The 17491-nt window shown below is 41.0% G+C and overlaps 2 protein-coding genes across 5 annotated transcripts in view; both read left to right on the top strand.

Annotated features, from left to right (window-relative positions):
- Window positions 1-1290: 1290 nt before the first annotated feature.
- LOC118776722 (GTP-binding nuclear protein Ran-like) lies at window positions 1291-8396 on the top strand. The gene is made up of 7 exons (XM_036527247.1): window positions 1291-1337; window positions 2735-2785; window positions 3227-3311; window positions 3425-3550; window positions 5841-6028; window positions 6120-6290; window positions 8102-8396. Exons 2-7 carry the CDS (start codon window positions 2750-2752, stop codon window positions 8144-8146), a joined length of 651 nt encoding a protein of 216 aa, XP_036383140.1. The 5' UTR covers window positions 1291-1337; window positions 2735-2749; the 3' UTR covers window positions 8147-8396.
- A 2682-nt stretch (window positions 8397-11078) lies between these two features.
- adgrd1 (adhesion G protein-coupled receptor D1) overlaps window positions 11079-17491 on the top strand; it is a 56848-nt gene continuing 50435 nt past the window's right edge. For 2 of the 4 annotated variants that reach the window (XM_036527462.1, XM_036527461.1), the window contains exons 1-6: window positions 11079-11428; window positions 11530-11566; window positions 12317-12433; window positions 13669-13767; window positions 14863-14985; window positions 15575-15751. In XM_036527462.1, coding sequence (XP_036383355.1) covers window positions 11375-11428; window positions 11530-11566; window positions 12317-12433; window positions 13669-13767; window positions 14863-14985; window positions 15575-15751 — 607 coding nt within the window. In that variant the 5' untranslated portion in view covers window positions 11079-11374. The remainder of the gene's footprint in view (window positions 11429-11529; window positions 11567-12316; window positions 12434-13668; window positions 13768-14862; window positions 14986-15574; window positions 15752-17491) is intronic. The other 2 variants (XM_036527464.1, XM_036527463.1) reach the window with 1 other exon arrangement.

Below are 17491 nucleotides of genomic sequence, written 5' to 3'. Positions count from 1 at the left end.
CGTTTCAGGAGCTCTCTGCCTTTATTAGGCTAGTTCATAGTCGGCGTTTAGCTCAAACCAAATCGAAAACTGTGAGCCATCAGTGTTCTGTGTAGTTATTAAAGTAGCGTAGTTATGAAAACGCAAAATACTAAACTCATTGTGTCCTTGGGCACTTTCCAAAACGTGTATGAACACCACCAGTCCCCCGGTTCTACAACATCCCTGATTCAAATGATCAACTCGTTATGAACTCCTGAAGCTGCTTAATAACAAACCGATCATTTAAATCTGCTGTGTTGGAGCAGGGAGAGATCTAAAACATGCAGGACAAGGGATCCTCCAGGAGACGTTTGGGAAACGCTGCTATAATAGATTGAGGTTTTAATTATTTAGACAGGAAGTCACTTGGTTTTCCAGCTACTTGCATATTATTTGTTTAGTAGGCGCCACTAATCGGGATGAAATGGCTTTTCCATTCAATATATACAGCTGGACATTTAGCGATCAAGCACAGTCGTAGGCATTGGTCGTAATGTCTTACATGGGTTTAGAACCTAAAGCCTTCTGGTCTTGTCACTACGCAACCATTAAACTTGTTTATAGGCTCTCAAAAAAAGTCAGGAGCACGAGCAAAAATGCATTTAATTATTACGCTGGAACTCTTGAAAAAGTAGAGGTTCCTTCACCTTAACTACACTTTCCACTGGTATCCCTTTCACTCTTTGCGCTCGTCTCTATCTAACTTTCGTTGCAGCTTTCTGAATGCTAACCTTAATATCAACAATGCTTTCATCAAAATGATCATATTGAGCATTATCTCCCGGATATGCTTCTTCCTGTCTTCTTCCTCATATCTACTATGTTCCGTGTAATACGCTGTTTACTTGCCTCATATCTCCTTCGTAGCCCTTTTTTTTCTTTAGATAATGGCGCATTTTCTGTTTTGTTTCTTTTGTTTGTAATGATTGCCTAAACCTAAACACGAATTTCCAAGCATGCAGCATTCTGATAACTGAGTAATTTCGTTTTTCGTAATTTTACTCAGATGTAGCCTACTTAACTGAAAGCTCCGCTCCATCAATCACCCAACGCATCTGAACTCCAGAGCATAGAGAATTTCCGGGCCTTTTTGTCTTGCCATGTGAACACGTCAGAATACATCCAGCCTATCAAACACGGTCCCGAATCTCCGTTTCTGCCCATATTATGGGTGGAGACTGGTTTCAAACGCCCCAGCCTTGCCGCGAGTTGCCATGGAAAAACAGAGACACGTGATAGGGGTGTGCGGTATCTAAAACGCGCATCAGCCATTTTCTTTAGAACATTCCTGTAAGGCTGTGGAAGTGAAAGTTACGGTAAGCAAGTGGGAGAACAACAATCCGTCATCAATCAGAGACATCCTAATAATCATCATATGTTAAGTGCATGTGTCTGGTCAGTGTGGCGATATTAGGCCAATGTTTTTCTTTTCATCGTTGTCTGTCAAGCTTTAAATGTCACAAAGTCCTTACTTTCTCTCAGCGGTACCCAGCTAGCTGTTAGCTAAGTTGGCTAACCACTTGGCGGGCTTTTTGGCGACAATGAGATTGCAACTTCAGATAATCAAATTTAATGCTTCCTTGTAGTTCTTAACAAGATGACTTGATACTTATGTTGCTTCTGTGGTAGTCATCTCTGGTTTACAAGTTAACCCAATACAATTTTGCAGGGCTGATTCTGTTAGTAATGTTAATAACAATTAGTTGACCAACTGGCAAGCTGAGGTTAGCTAACTGGCAATCATTCTGCAGAATAGTAATCTAGTCTGCTTAGCGAGTTGTCTGGTTTGTGAGCTAGGTGGGGAAAAAACCTGCTAAGCTACCTATTATTATTGTACAGGTTGTCTTTCCGTTTAATGGTCAGAGGAAGCAAATGTAGCTTCATTCACCAGCCAACTGTATGGCAAGCCTGACGTTGCTGTGCCACTGCTGTCTTCCAAAATCGGGTAGCCCATTGTGGGCCTACTGTGATGCATGTTAGTTTCATTCATTAAGATCGAGTTCGCTAACGTTATCAAAACCGACCTGTCAGAACTTCTGTTTAGTAGCCAGCTAACCAAATCCTCCACCGTCCCTAGTGCCCAGGGTGTCAGCTGGCAGTCAGTTCGCTGGAATACTGATGTGTTTGAGTAAACCGCAAGCGTTCGATAGCTGCGTTTATTATAAAACGTTAGATGACATTGTCAAGTCATTTAATCAGCTATGGTGTAGTTGGGTTGGTGGTGCCTTTATCTGGGATTGCCGTTAGCCTGTTTTGGCACTGTTGTAATGTATCCAGCTCGAATATATTATATTCTATTGTGCTGGAAGTCGCGCTGAATAAGAGCGTCTGCTAAATGAATGTAATGTAAATGAAATTCCTGATTTGCTTTAGCTGGGTGGCTACTCCACCCGAGGAACTTATGAGTGAAATATTTGATTGCATAGTTTCAGCTGTCAAGTACTTTATGTTGAACTGAAGATGATTTGCTCTAGTAATTCCGGCTGAACGGCTAGCTCATAGGGAAAAACACGTGGTTCTACCGTTCAATTGTCTCGCCCCTGTTCTCGCCATGAATGGAGATTACAGTGTCAAGTTGTCCGGTTCATAGATTTCGATGTAAGCAGAACTGACAGACCCCTACGCTTGCGTTTTTGTCCGGATGGGTCAGAAGCCAGTGTCCATTAACTCTGCTGGAAAGGCTCTAACGCGGGGTTGTTCTAATTGCTTTCAGGCGAAATCTTAAATCATGGCAGTGCCGCAAGAGCCTCAAGTTAATTTTAAGGTAAGCTTTGTGGTATTATGTATTTTTAGCTTTTTACAGCTACCTAAAATGGAGCCTACTGGTATTGCTTGTTTAATAGTATAGGGTAAAAGCATAATAATATTCAAGAACCAAGCAACTTTGTCCAACGTACTTGTGCATAGAATGAAATGATACACAGTACCTCATCAATGGCGATGACCTGCAAGAGGGTACACTTGCAAGAAGTGCATTTTGACACTTCAGATGGTTGCCAAAACATTTGAGTGTGTGTAGGGTACCTTTTTTAAGATGAAAGCAATTCATGCAAGGTAGCAGCTGCATTTGCCCCCAGTCTAAATTCGAATGCTGTTGAGCTATGCATCACAATGAAACCCCAATAACATGTTGCTTTCAGTATCAGGGTTGCTTTCTTTCCTTTTTGTTTTCTTATGGATCACCTAATATTTGTCTTAATTTTAGCTTGTCCTGGTTGGAGATGGTGGCACTGGTAAAACTACTTTTGTGAAGCGTCATTTAACGGGAGAGTTCGAAAAGAAATATGTCGGTAAGTGGAGCGCTTTTTAAAGTGACTCCAGTGGCTGTGTGCCTGCTGGAAGCTACATTCTCAACTGATTTATGCTGGTGAGGTCATGCATTGCAGTCCATTTTGTTTTTCAGCCACCCTGGGTGTAGAAGTCCATCCTCTTGTCTTTCACACCAACAGAGGAGCTATCTCATTCAATGTGTGGGACACAGCAGGGCAAGAGAAATTTGGAGGTCTGCGTGACGGGTATTACATTCAAGGTAAGGTAATTTTATCTTATCTTATTATCTTGTCATAACCGTCTTATTCAGGGGCACTTGCACAGCTCACCATTAAAATAATCACAGAAAATACAGTCACTGTCAGTTCTGAGAGGTGAATTGAGTCCTTGAAGTCTGCTGTCTGAGCCCTGTCTGGGAATCAAACTTGCAACCATTTGGTTACAAGCCAAGGTCTGTCTCCGCTACTTGTACGGTGCACAGCTGAGTGCATTGATGGGTACATCTGATGCTGAAGCTGCAGAGAAGCCAGCTGAACTGGGGTTGAAGCAGTGAATGCTGGCTTCCCCACAGTCCTTGTAATTACCCAGTTTCATCTTGAAGTTATGGAAAATGCTAATTTTACAACTGCCCTTGGGAAGTCATGGAAAATATTTAATGTATTTTTGATACACCGCGTTGTACTTTTGAGGGATGTCTGCCCAGCACAACGATTCTTAAGCGTTTGAATGGATAAAGTGTTATGTTCTCAATTGAGAATTGTCCTCACTTCCTCACACCTCACATTTGAAGTGTTCTGTGTTTTTATGTGCACTATGCATTGCCTAATTTTAATTTCCCCTTGCAAATTCCTGTCACTGTGCCAACTGCAATGCTGTAATATCCTTAGCTACATTTAAACATTCACTTGACTTGCATTAATTGGAGTCTCTGTCATTAGCATTATGGCACCCAGCCTGTTTGCATTTGTTCATGTGATGTCTCCTTAATAAATCCACAAAGGCTGTAGTGCTCAGTTTCTCAGCTGTGTTTCTTTCATTGGCCTTTAAGGCTGTCCCAGGACCCAGGGTAGTGTTGATCTGTAGAAATCATCTTATCCCAGCATGTCGGTTGGCACTTTGTGAGGTGCATTGGTAATTAGGGCGAGTTTTTAGAGATACACAATGTTCAGATTCTAAAAGCTTTTCTTTAAATGATGCATCTTTGTATCCATTTGGTGGCATATTACATTTTGTAAGCGAGCCTTAATTGTTTATCATGAGCCGGTCACTTTTTAAAAACTGCTCAAACCATTAGTACAGGAATTGCTCCTCACCTCAATTGATCCTCATCAGCGGAGTGCAATGTTACAGTGCTGGCTGAGGCCCTGCATATAAACCAGTTAAAATATCAGCATGATCTCGAACCAAATTTGATACACAGCAGTGCAGCTCACTGACTGCTTAACTGTGCTGTCCTCTTGGCCACACAATTTTATTAATTACGACTGATGACAAGTGTGGTCTGTTGACAGATGGCTAGCCTTTCACACATGCTTCCCACGCCTGGTCACCAAATGGAAAAGTTGGTGATGCACTTGATTGGCTGTTGGTAAGATGGCAAATGTAGGTTTATGAACACAGGATCCTGTAAATGGACACATTTACATAAGCCTTTGAATATTACATTCACTCTTAACATGCTATTAAACTCTTAAGATGTCACTTTCAGAGGTGGCTACAGTCTAATAGGTTTATAATTTGCCGGCTTAACATCTGTGCTACGTTTTGCTTAATTTCAGCTGAAAGTGTTCACTTGATTGCTCAACAACAATTCCAAGAGTTGGAGGCCTGCCAATGCTTGGCATATTAATAACATGTAAATAGCAGTCTAGCAAATAAATGTCTTGCATTGATATATTGACATGACTGACTTCAATTGATTACCAGCTTTAATTAGCTCCTAATAACCTATCAGGGAAATTGCAGTACTTTAGCAATAAAGATAAGATGGTGTACCCTTTAAGTATGACTCGCGATGATTAATTCCTTCTGGTATTCAGGCCAAATCAAGACCAACCTGTTTTCCCTTATAGAATGTTCTGTCAGTTTCTGACAGCTATTGCTTGGAGTCATGCAAAGCTCCCAGCACACAAAAATGAAACCCAGTCATCTCTTTCTAATGGTATTAGGTAACCTGAATAATTAAGACAATCTACTTGATTAAAGTCAACACTGCAGAACACTGGAGGATACCAGAGCACATGGTAAAGTCTGTGCTGTTCGTTTAACAACATAAACATTAGCTACTGTATATCGAGTCTTCTAATATTACTTGACTCCTTACGGTTTTTTGCTTGTGTTGTACTCTACCTCACTTGTACGTCGCTTTGGATAAAAGTGTCTGCCAAATGAATAAATGTAAATGAGTATGCTATACATTACGTGGTTCTTGAAATGGTTGCTTTCAGTAACAATCAGCTGCTTTGCCCTAATTGACGCAGTTTCCTGGTATGTTCATTTTGATGCTTGGATGTGAGCCTTTGATAATGTATGCTGTGTTCCTCTTTCAGCCCAGTGCGCGATTATTATGTTTGACGTCACATCAAGAGTAACGTATAAGAACGTTCCTAACTGGCACAGAGACCTGGTACGAGTCTGTGAGAACATCCCCATTGTCCTCTGTGGAAACAAAGTAGACATCAAAGACAGAAAAGTCAAGGCCAAGTCCATCGTTTTCCACAGAAAGAAGAACCTTCAGGTAAGTGGATGGACTCCCAAGCACACTATCTTAATATGCAATATGCTTGCGCTCTCTGCTAGTCTCTAATGTGGCCCTTTTCGGTTTTCAGTATTACGACATCTCTGCCAAAAGCAACTACAACTTCGAGAAGCCCTTCTTGTGGCTGGCCCGGAAGCTCATCGGTGACCCCAATTTGGAGTTTGTAGCCATGCCTGCCCTGGCGCCCCCAGAGGTGGTGATGGACCCACAATTGGCCAAACAGTACGAGGACGACCTACAGGTATGGCAGACTCAGCCGCATGGGACACGTGAGGCTTACGTAACTTGCGTTAGAGAACTGCGCAGGTGCTCCGTGAATATAACCTGCAGCTACTGTTTTTCTGTGAGATTTCTCTGCTGGAGAAAAAATGCCTAAGTTACATGGTCATATTTGGGAGTGGCACAGCAGTGATCATCCTCTACTAAGTCCAAAATTGCAGGATACATTTTTCGGTTGCTAGCAGGCCCGATTATTTTTGTATGCATAAAATTTTTTGAGCTCTGTGAGGTTTGGACCACAGCTAGGCTATTTTATTTGGCACATGGTCTTACCCAGAGAGACTTACAAGATGCATTAAATGCCTTCACTGAAGGAACAAGAACATAAGTACAGAATAGCTAGTAACACAATAAATTTGCATCATTGGAATTGGCTTAGCCTACTGTGGTAATTGTTAAAACAATTGTGTTTACAAGCAACATACCTACATTATGCTTGCTTTTGCAAAATCCTTAAAATATTGAAGTGTTACCTTATGAGCATTCACATGGTGCTAATTGGTGATGTAAGGGAGGAACATCGCTACACACTCAGAGCTATCTTAACTGCTAAATCATTTGAAAACCTTAATGGTTGAGTAGTGTCATTTTAAAAATGCTGTTGAATTGGTGATTGCTTTGCAGTCCTACACTTTGTGAGATGACTCCCTTGGCTTTAGCTTTAACTGAACTCAGTGGCACTACAGCATTAAAGCCATTAACATGATACACTAATGGAAAGGAGTTCATTCACACATGCTCCATCATGTGGTTTTGACACTTGGGAAGCACAGCCTTTACATAAATGTTGGATGTTCCCATCACTACCTCTAGGCTGCCTGAACAATTTCAATTAGTTTGCCATTATGGAATGAACTCCTTTTAATGGTTCTGTCATTGTCACTTTCATAATCCAATAAGGAATTCTCCACAGTGTCGGCCAAAGTACACCCAGGCAAATATTGTATTTTGTGCATGTCAGTTCATTCTCATCAATTCTATCATAGTTCCTATCATTGTTCATCACCTCTCGTGTCACTCGGGTTGAATTGAAATGGATTTCGGTGAGATTTCACTCCACTTTATAACATCAGTACATCATGCAGGAACCAGACCAGATTCTATTGAACTGTAGTTAATTTTTTGCATGCAAGATGACAATAGGAGGGACTTGAGTAAAATTAAACTTTTGAGTGACACTACCTTTGCTCCAGTACAGAAGCCATTGTTGGCTGAAAAGGCAATGCAATCCCTTTAGTTACTTTGCATTAAGTTGTTAACCTGTTTTGGTAAGAATGGGTAGACCTTTCCTTTAATTCATCTATCTGTAGTAAAACTGATCTAGGGGAATGGTCCTGCAAGATGAGACAGTACTTTTCCAAGTAATCGATTAGTGATTTCATGGTCAAATACTGACATGAACAAGTACACATACTTAATGAACTGAACAGGTAAAGGTTCCAGTTGCAGTTTCTCTGCAGACTTCCTGGAATCAAAGAACTCAAAATAAGCAACTGATGATTTCCCTGCCTTTAAATGCAAGCGAATGCACGTCCCTTTGCTATGAACCATTTACAAGCCTGGAGTTTACTACAGTGTTTGCAGAATGGAGCAGGATTTGAGTAGTCTTGCAAGCTACACAGTGCTCCTGTGACTAAAATGTATATCCTTAGCAAAGAGGGGAGTTGGGTTTTTCTGTAACTGATTACACGGCTTTGGTTAATGGCGTAATGGGATTTTACTGTTTGGCCTGTTTGACACTGCACTAATTCGAGGCCCTCTACCTCTCCACAGGTGGCCCAGTCCACTGCCCTCCCAGACGACGAGGATGACCTGTGAATCGGCAGGAGCCTGCCACTGGCCGTCTAGTTTTATAGGCAGCTGTGTGTGGAGCGGGGCGGGGTTTAGGCATAGGGTGGGAGTGCGTGGGACTCAGCGTGGTCCTGTCCCACAGTAGTCGAACACAATGTTTTGTATGTGCTTTATAAGAGCTTGGGTGAAAGGAAAGTGATTGTGTGACTGGCTGACAACAGGTGAAAAAAACATCAAATTCATTCTCTTTTGGACCTGCATTACTAGGCTTTTTGGACTGCAGCTATCCTGTTTTTTTCTTCTTTTTTTTTTGGGTTTAGTTTTTTCTTCCATATCGATAATTTATGAACCTCTTGCAATGAACTGTACACATCTGTGGCACTTCATTTCCATTTTTGTCATAATAAAGTTGTTTCGAAAAGTATTTGCCTCTGAAGGTCTGGATGCTGTTTATCTCACGGAGGCTATTCATGTTTAAATCTGTTAATTGAGTGACTGCAGACTTTGCATGTGGGTATATCATCCCAGTCTCTGTAACTAAACGTGAAGGTAAACAATGGCTACAAGTGAAGCTTGTCCTATACTTTCAGTATCATGTTCCCAGACAGAGTAAATAGGGGTCTGTGGGTTTAAAACTGCAGTTGACCTGTTTTGTCCTGTCCATCTATCATGGCATTAATCTTTGATTTTTTTTTTCTCTGTACAGTGTACAGTGTCTCTACTTTTGGATTGGATTTTGGATGACCTTTTTTAGTTTTTCCGGTGTTGGAGGGGATTGATTTATGGGCACATGACAGTTGACTGCAGTTTACCGACACTGCAAGCTGCAGACACATGTTAATGGAAGGCACTGTGGGGGAAATGAGCCCAAATCTATCTAGCTGGAGAACTTTATGACCACCTACAGCTGTTGCAATACCAACATAAATCTTGAGATCAAATCACTGCCAACTGAAGTGTACACACACTGTGTGTGTGTGTGTGTGTGTGTTTGTATGTATGTATGTAATGTACAGAAAGGGATTTTCATTTGGCCAGTCTAAAATTAACTCCTACAAGTCTTACCGTTAACTGACTTAAGTTTTTTGTAGCGTTTGACAACGTGAGGTCAATTTCTCGAAATTTCACTGAGGAGCAGAACAGCATGATGGTTAACAGCCGGTTTCATACGAAATTCTTCGTATAAATCGTTGTGTCGTGTATGTTGAGATTTCTCAGCTGTTAAATTGCTTCCAGGTCCACTTTAGTCATAGGATAAACGCTGGAGACAGATGTCTTTGTAACGTAGTGCTTGTACAATCCACGGGATGTCACTGTTTACCTACTTATACGCTGAACTCGATTGGCTGTAAAACGTCCCAGTTCCAGTGATAGTTTATTTGTAAAAGCGTAAATACATCGATACATAACCCAGTTCTGATTTTAGTGTACATATATGGAAGTAATTAATGTTAATATATGACTCATAATTTAGTTGGGGACAGACGGGTTAATAAGAAACCATGGCTGATATTGGCAGTCCGTTATGTCGAAAACAAACTCACCATAAGGTGTCACATTAAACCATCGCTTATTAGACGTATAAATTGTGGAACAGATTTATGGTGTTGACGCTTATTTCGATATGTTTGACATGAAGCAAGTAGTGGAGTAAGCCCTCTGAAAGAGGGAGATGTGTGGGTTTCAACTTGCTTATATACGGGAAGATAAATTGTCTGGATTTTAGCTATGATACACTAGCATAATTAAACGTTTCGCAATACATAAATTAGGCTATTTCACATTAAAGTTCATTATGATTGTAGTTCCATTTGTAACAGTCACAACTACATTTTTATGCACGTAAAATTCGTGTTACGCCTGAATGCATTAGCAATTACGTTTTATAAAAATGTATTTGGACTATTTGAACACTAAAATGTCTTAGTTAATGCAAATAATTACCATACCTGTAATATATTCCTCATGCTTCAAGCTCAGAGGGAATATGGCTTCACTGAGACAAGGGGGCGTTGAAATGGAGCTCGAAAAATGACCGGTTCTGATACAGCATTGGTCACATTTAATTTGTGCCTAACGCGCGTGAATAGGGTCGCATTTGAATTTGAAGCTGTTAAAAAAACCACTGCTTTCTTCATCAAGAATATTAGTCATTTTCGTACTTTTGTTACCTACATGGCATATGGTTATGCTGTTTCTCTTAACATCTGATGAAACAGCCCACAGTCTATTGCTTGCGCTGTTTTATGGATTTTAAAGTTTGGCTAATAGTCTAACACCTTATACTACTTGCGTGACCTGTTTGTCTTAAATTGATTTTTTTTTTTTTTTTATCAAATGGATTTCATTGTTGCTTATATTTGTGACCAATTAAGTTAGGTGAGCTAAAAATGGCGATGCATGGCTACCTTTTATCATCAAAACAGTTTTGCTTTAACAGGGCGATGTCGGTGTTACTCATTAATACCATGTCAAATTGAAATGTGGAGGTTCTCTGAAAGTCCATTAATTAACAGGCACAAGAAGCTTTTACATTATGTTGATATTGTTTTTAATTTAGGGTAGTGCACATATGACACCTTTTAATTTTACTCACTTTTCAAGTCTTTCATGAACACTATTAACTATGCCAAAAATCGACACTATTCCATAAGCTACCTCTGCCATGTACAATACTCCTCACAGTAAGAATTTGGGTGGTAGCGGTGATGAGTCACACTCCTTTGTGATGTGATGGCCTTTTAGCTCCACCTTACAGTATTTTCCCACTCCTCAAAAAACATGACATCACAATTTGAATTCCCACACCCTGTCCGAGAGCGCAGCGCCCGGCTAGTGAAATCTTTTTACCAAAGATTTGTACAGAGCGCAACGAACAAGAATCACAGGGAGCTCAAGGCTCGCAGCCAGTTGCTGCGCTGGATCCAGAATTCGCTTTCATAACCGTGGATTACAAGCTTTGGGAACACCGTAACAAAGGATCACAAAGAGTTTTTCTGCAAATGATAATGTGAAAGTTTCGAGATCCTGCTTGATAGAATTTACTGTTGAGTCTGGGACTAAGATTTTGTCGCTTAAGTGGTATCTTGACCTGATCGTTCAAAAATCGATCCATTTATTCAGGAACTTTATTCAGAATTGTTCTCACAACCTGGAACTTATTTCGAGGTGAAAATGCGCGCCCGATTCTGGATCTACTGTGCACGAAGGATTTAGTTCTAACCTCGATATACAGTCGCAACTAATTTACAAGCTATGGAACAATTTCACAAAGTGCTGTCACTGACCACGTTTGTGATTTTAATTCAGGTAATGATAATGATTTGAAGCTTGTAAAAAATACAGTATAGACTATGTGTATTGTTAAGCGTTGCGATGTTTAAATATGTATTGTTCTTTTTTCTCTGTAGGTTCATGGTGAAGCTGTTCATCCGTCAGAGCATCCAGGTAAAGTAACGTCTAATTCCTTACACTATTGACTGACATTTATATTCTGTATTCCTTAGAATTTAATTTTATTCTTCACGTGTTTTTATTTTATTGAATTTTTATAGGCGTTAAATAGCTAACAGGTGTAGTTGGTTGGCTAGATATCAACATTAGAGAAATTGTGATGCTTCGAAGTAGATGCTACAGCGGACTTAAAATTTAACAGAAACTGCTCATTATGGTTTGTAGAATTTCAGTTATTGGTCATAAAAAGTGCCATTTCGTGGAGCAAGATAATGCCATAAAATAATGCAGATCAGTACAGATATTAATGTTGGCTAATTTGCCATAATAGACAAGGGAATAGTGAAGTAGACATCTAACACTCACATGTGTTTAATGAGTTTCTTTGTCTGATCAATATATAGCGTTCTGCTGTAGGTACACATTTAATATGCAGGTCCATTATTATTTTAAAATACATATTTATGCATATTTAAAGTTTCGCAATCACATTTTTAAAGTATCGGGTCAGAGCTTTGATGAAGTTTTTAGAAAGAGACGGAACGTTGCAGGCATAGCTCCGTGAAACCCTAAATATAACCCGTGGCTTTTTAACAAGAATCTAATTTGTCACGATTGTCCGCATCATTTTTCAGTGTAATACGCGGTAATCAAATTGGATATGTTAACTTTGTTTTCCCCAACCCACGTCCCTCCACGCCGCGCTGTCCGTTTTTTTTTATTACTGATCAGCTTTGTCTACAGGCCTGCAGGTGCTGGCCACGGCCTCACACTACTGGCCCCTGGATGCCGTGGATGGGATTCACGGACTGTGGGACCAGATTGGAAACAGAACAGGTCATGTTAATGGAAGTAATATAAGTATGTGAACAGGTGTATGCTAAAGAATAGAGCACATTTTCTGTATTTGCTCCCTGTCTGCATGGCCTTTTTTTTATTATTTCTCACCTCACACCCTGGTATGCCATTCAATTCCTCTGTTGCAGTGTACCTGTATGCAGTGTTCAAAATTGAATGGGCCCAGATATTACACACAACCATATACAATCCAAGATACAATTAAAGTTACAAAAGTAGAAGAGTTGGATGATGTGTACGTTGTAAGCACTCAGCTACTCCATGTTATGTTGAGTGTGCAATGTCAGTGTTCATGTTTTTGTATTTTTGAAAACTTAACTGGTGAAATTAATTAGGAGGTATTTTGAATGTTAGATGCCTGCAGCAGCTACAATTTACTGCCGCTAGAGCATAACTGATGTTATTTACACATTTAGTGCCTTGATTTTCTCTGAATAAAGGATTTGGAAACATATCAGTCCTGCAGATGCATACCAGAAAGAAGGGCTTTGAATGCGTGTCTGCGCTGAGGCTTGAGTCTTTGGAGATTAGTTAAAGGAAATGTACGGACACAGATGCCAGAAACGCTGGAAACAGAAAGGCATGCCGCATTCAATATGTGGGATCGCGGGGCCTCTGTGTTTTTCCATGTGCGCTTGCAGATCAACTGAGATCAAGAGATTACGGAATCAAGAACCCTTCCAGAGAGTTTGAGCAGACTGCCGATCAGTCATCTGGCTGTTAAAGTAGCTATTTCGCTTTCTGCATAGCTTTGCTCGCACCTCCGATGTTTAAATTTTGTGCGACTGAGAGATTGGTAAGGGAGCAGACGGCGGTTCCACAGCCTCTCTGTGATGCTTCGGCGGCTTCAGCACGTTGCCACAATGTCGCATGAGCGTAAGAAAGTTAAATCAGTCAGTCAGTAGAAACCTTGGTTTCGAAGAAGAGATGGCTTTTGGCCAGTTTTAAAATGTGCTTGAACAGAAAGAGAAAATCAGCAGGTTTTTAGGTGAATTTTACCACAACAATGAGAGTGCCCTCTGAAGAAAGGAGCTTGAGCACTGTGTACAGGTCTTGCCCTACACTCCCCTTCCTATCCAGTCTCCTCCACATTGTCTGTCTCCCAGATCTATGTGTCACCAGGCCGGCGTCTCTTGTGTCTGCCATCACTGCACCACCAGCGCTGTTCCTGCTCATGTTCATGTGAATCACCTGTGTTTTTCCTGTGTCTGTCTGTTTGTTTTTCATGTCCCGTCCAGCTCTCAGAATCCACAACCACACTGTGCTCCCTCCCTCCCATAACACTTCCTCTGTGTATACCAATGACTCTGCCTACACTAACATTTCCGCAACCGTAGGTGAGGATCGTCCTCGTCCGTTGACATTGCGCCCTGTGCCCAAAGCGGCCTCTGTCCCACCGTATGTCGTGCCGGTGGGCATTTGTATTGCTGTCTGTTTTCCAAGGAGTATTTCCAAACCCTCTCTCCCTCTCTCCCCTCCGCTCGGCCAGCCGGGATGTTGTTTTTCCCTCCTGCCGCAGCCCGACCCGTCGACACTAACGTGTCAGCGCGCTGTGTGCTGCCACCCAAACACGTAGAATTTCTCTCCCTCGGAATTGCTTGGTCTTTCTTTGACTGGGAGTTCCATCCAGTTGTGCTCCTCGCCAGGGCACTAAACCGAGACCGCAGCTCTAATGACACAGCACCCAACAGCAGGGTTTGAAAATACGCCTGGAGTTCAGTATAATTAGACTCGTTTTAATACTCACAGAAATTCTATTGTGTCAAGGTTGTACACATGAGTGGAGGAGGAAAAATAGGCTAACCACTGAGCCTCTCCAAAAATAAAAATAAAAAAAGTCTTGTTGATTTTGTGAAAAAACCACAGCCAGACACGTAAAGTATCAGTGCTTAACAGAAAACTGTAGGCAGTTGAAATGACTGATTTTAGAAAGGAAACTTTTTTTTGTCTGTTGTAACACTACCATGTCATATGAAAAATCCTTTGGTTACTTGGTAATGAAAGGGTTGAATGGTTCTCTGAGATGGTAAACTCAGAGCCAGTATGTTCTGTCGATGTTCAGCTGACATTATTCATTCATGTGAGCATTATTTGTTGGTTTGAATATACTGTGTTGTGGATTTGGATCGTTAAAATACGGGAACCTACCAATCAAAAAATACAGAGATAAATTTAACTACATTCTTTCAGAGTTTATTTTCTGTGAAGCAAGCTTTCTAATGGTTTGAACAGCTAAATGGTTTTAGTGATAAGTGTATCTAAACTACAGTTTATGACTCAGTGAATTAGTTCCTTACATAATTCAATCTTAACCTGCAATCTCCTCTTTTTATGTAGATGCTATATTTGTTATTGGTCAAATAGCTTTGAACCCTAACAGTCAAATGTTCGGCCAAAATAAATTTTCCCTGGCCTTTTTTTCCAACCTTTAGACATTGTAGAAGGAATGGTTAACAAAGGAATCTATCTGAATGGGGATAAAGGGGCCACCTTTTTGCACTTCGGGAACTACAAGAATTCCTGCATCAGTGACCCGACCATGTGTGGCCCTGAAGGTGAGTCTCACCTCCATACCCCTTCCCTACTCATGTCTTCCCCAGGGAAGTGTGGGTAATGGGCCTCAGAGAGTGCAAAAATACTGTTTATGAGTTCATAACTGTGCTGGGTTTGTCCCACTTATCACTTAACACAGTGTTTGCTGTACAGGCTGTGTCTCATCTTTCATTATCAGTAGATTTGTTTATTCTGAGCTTAATTACAGACCTCATGTCATTTTTTCCTTTTCAAATTCAAAGGAACAATTGCGTGTTTATCATGCTTGATTTTAGATGATTAAACATGATGATTCTCCAGATGCATTCCTAGTCAGATTTTTCTGATCTCTCTAATCAACAAATTACTATAATAAATCGATAGACTAAAATGTGGAATGAGGCAATGCTGGGTCTTGGCTCCAAGTCCAGCCATTGTATTATGAATGCAGAGACCAAACATCTGAATTCACCATTCACATGCGTTTCTTTTCAGGCCTTTTTTTGCATTTTGTGACCTTAATGTCAAGTGTGACTAAACTGATGTATTGGATTTTAAACTAAAGTGTGAAATTCTCTTGCCTTTTAGTAAATCTTTCTTGCTCCCCCGCAGGAATCACGTTTTCCTTTTTTTGGATGAACCAGGAGGCAAGCTCACGCTTTGCCATAGCATCTGGGGGTAAAGTCATCTCCAATGGGTTCTCCGTCTATGCCAACGCCTACGGCGGGTATGTGGAGTTCTACACTCGGGGAGATTCCAAAAGGTGGAAGGCAAACATCAAGATTCCAGGTACTGCTTTCTTGGGCTTGTGTCAAACCTTGTCTTGTTGCCAAAATGAAATAGCTCTTTGCGTCATCCACAGTTTGTCTGTACACAAGTCCAGATAATTCCTGGGAAGGGGGCTGCAGTATTTGTAGCCTGTTTATTTGAGCCTTTCTCCTAGTGTTAGCATGTTTCATGCATGTGGATACACTGAATGTATATTCTAGTGTAGAAATTTACATAGCTGCTGGGGTGGAGGGCGTTGAGTGTATATGTTCAATGCTCATCTGTAAAACAATACCCAACCAGAAACCTTAAACAAAAATATTGAAAATATTTTAGATATGTAATTTTGTGTGTGACTAGATTAATAAAAACCAGACCTTGGAGCGGGGAGTCAACACACCCTTCTGACTTCCAGTAGTCTGGCATGCCTGTGTCGAACCCTTCATAATAAATCCATATTTCTCGCTCAAATCATGTTCCACATTATCATATCATAAACATGAAGCTTGTGTTGTATTGCCTATCTTACACACTGGGCACCAAAGTGGACATTTATTGCAGCACTTGTTTAGTATTGCTGTGCATTTAGAGTTCAACCCTTGCATGACTGCAATGTAAGCGTAGATGTTTTATGCTCTGCCGGGCTTCCTGGCGCCAGTCCATGTTGCCGCCCCTTATCGATAACAGTATATCGTCTGCTCGAGCTGTGTATTTTGTGATAACTACACAGATAATGCAGAGAAGTTGAAACAAGCTTCAAGCACATGCTCCTTGCAAGATAAACGGTCAAATTATTGAGACACATAGAATCAAAATTGACTGTACGTGATGTAATTGAAATAACATTTTGCTGACACACGGTGCTGCAACTACTCAACCTCTGCACTTTCTGACTTCAATGTATAGGCTGGAAGCCATGACTCGATAAATTGATATTTGTCTTGACTTCAATATTTCAACTACTGACAGCAAGTGATCAAGGCTTCTATTGTGCTGTTGTATTTCTCCTGGAAGTGTAGATGGTTTCAATCCAATAGAGAGTACCAAAGCTGATAATGATGTCTTTGAGTCACCCATCCCTCAGAAAAAAGCAATAATAATCAAAATACTTTGAGACATTGTTTTTACACTGTTTGAAACAATCTGGCCTTATGTAACCCAAATGCACGCTACACATATACATTTTACATCAGCTGGAGTCAAAGATGAGGGCCGGTGCTGGTGGGACATATGGTTTGTGTTTGGGCGGGGTCGGTCCAGACGGCTGACGCGTGACTGTGTTCTGAGCTCGGGGGGCAGGAAGTAGCCGCAGGGAAGATCGTGCCTCTGCTGATGTAAGCTCCCAGACGGCGGACACATTCCACCATGAAGCCTTTCAGTGGTGTTCACCAACAACCGGGGGGATGCACTCTGGTCCCCCTGCCGCAAGGCGGGGAGGGAAGATGGGGTAACGTGGGGCTAGGGTCACAGGCTGTGGAAGAGAAGTCAAAGTTAAAATAAAGGCTGTGATTGAGAAACGGCAGAGCCTGTGTCTTCCTCCGCTTATGGTAGTGTCTGCTTACAAAAGCTTTCTGTAGTTGAGAAATAAATAAGGTTCCAGTGACAGAGAAAAGGCTGAAGTCAAGTGTAGTGTTACACAAACCTCTAGCTTATCCTTAGGTTGTCTCAATACTCAGTACTCTCACATGCTAAGATGCAGCCTTAGATGGTCAGTTTCACTTCAATGAGCACAGAATTCACCATGTTCAATGGATTTATCAT

The sequence above is a fragment of the Megalops cyprinoides genome, chromosome 4 (genome assembly GCF_013368585.1).
Source record: "Megalops cyprinoides isolate fMegCyp1 chromosome 4, fMegCyp1.pri, whole genome shotgun sequence".
Lineage (NCBI taxonomy): Eukaryota > Metazoa > Chordata > Actinopteri > Elopiformes > Megalopidae > Megalops > Megalops cyprinoides.
The sequence above is the reverse complement of the archived record's forward strand: the minus strand, read 5'-3'. Positions and strand labels throughout refer to the sequence as shown.

Excerpts from the sequence above, each read along its gene's own strand:
- LOC118776722 (XM_036527247.1), top strand. The coding sequence starts at position 2,750 with ATGGCAGTGCCGCAAGAGCCTCAAGTTAATTTTAAG. Across the intron at positions 3,312-3,424 it reads GTTCGAAAAGAAATATGTCG|CCACCCTGGGTGTAGAAGTC; the intron begins GTAAGTGGAGCG and ends TTTGTTTTTCAG. Across the intron at positions 6,291-8,101 it reads AGTACGAGGACGACCTACAG|GTGGCCCAGTCCACTGCCCT; the intron begins GTATGGCAGACT and ends ACCTCTCCACAG.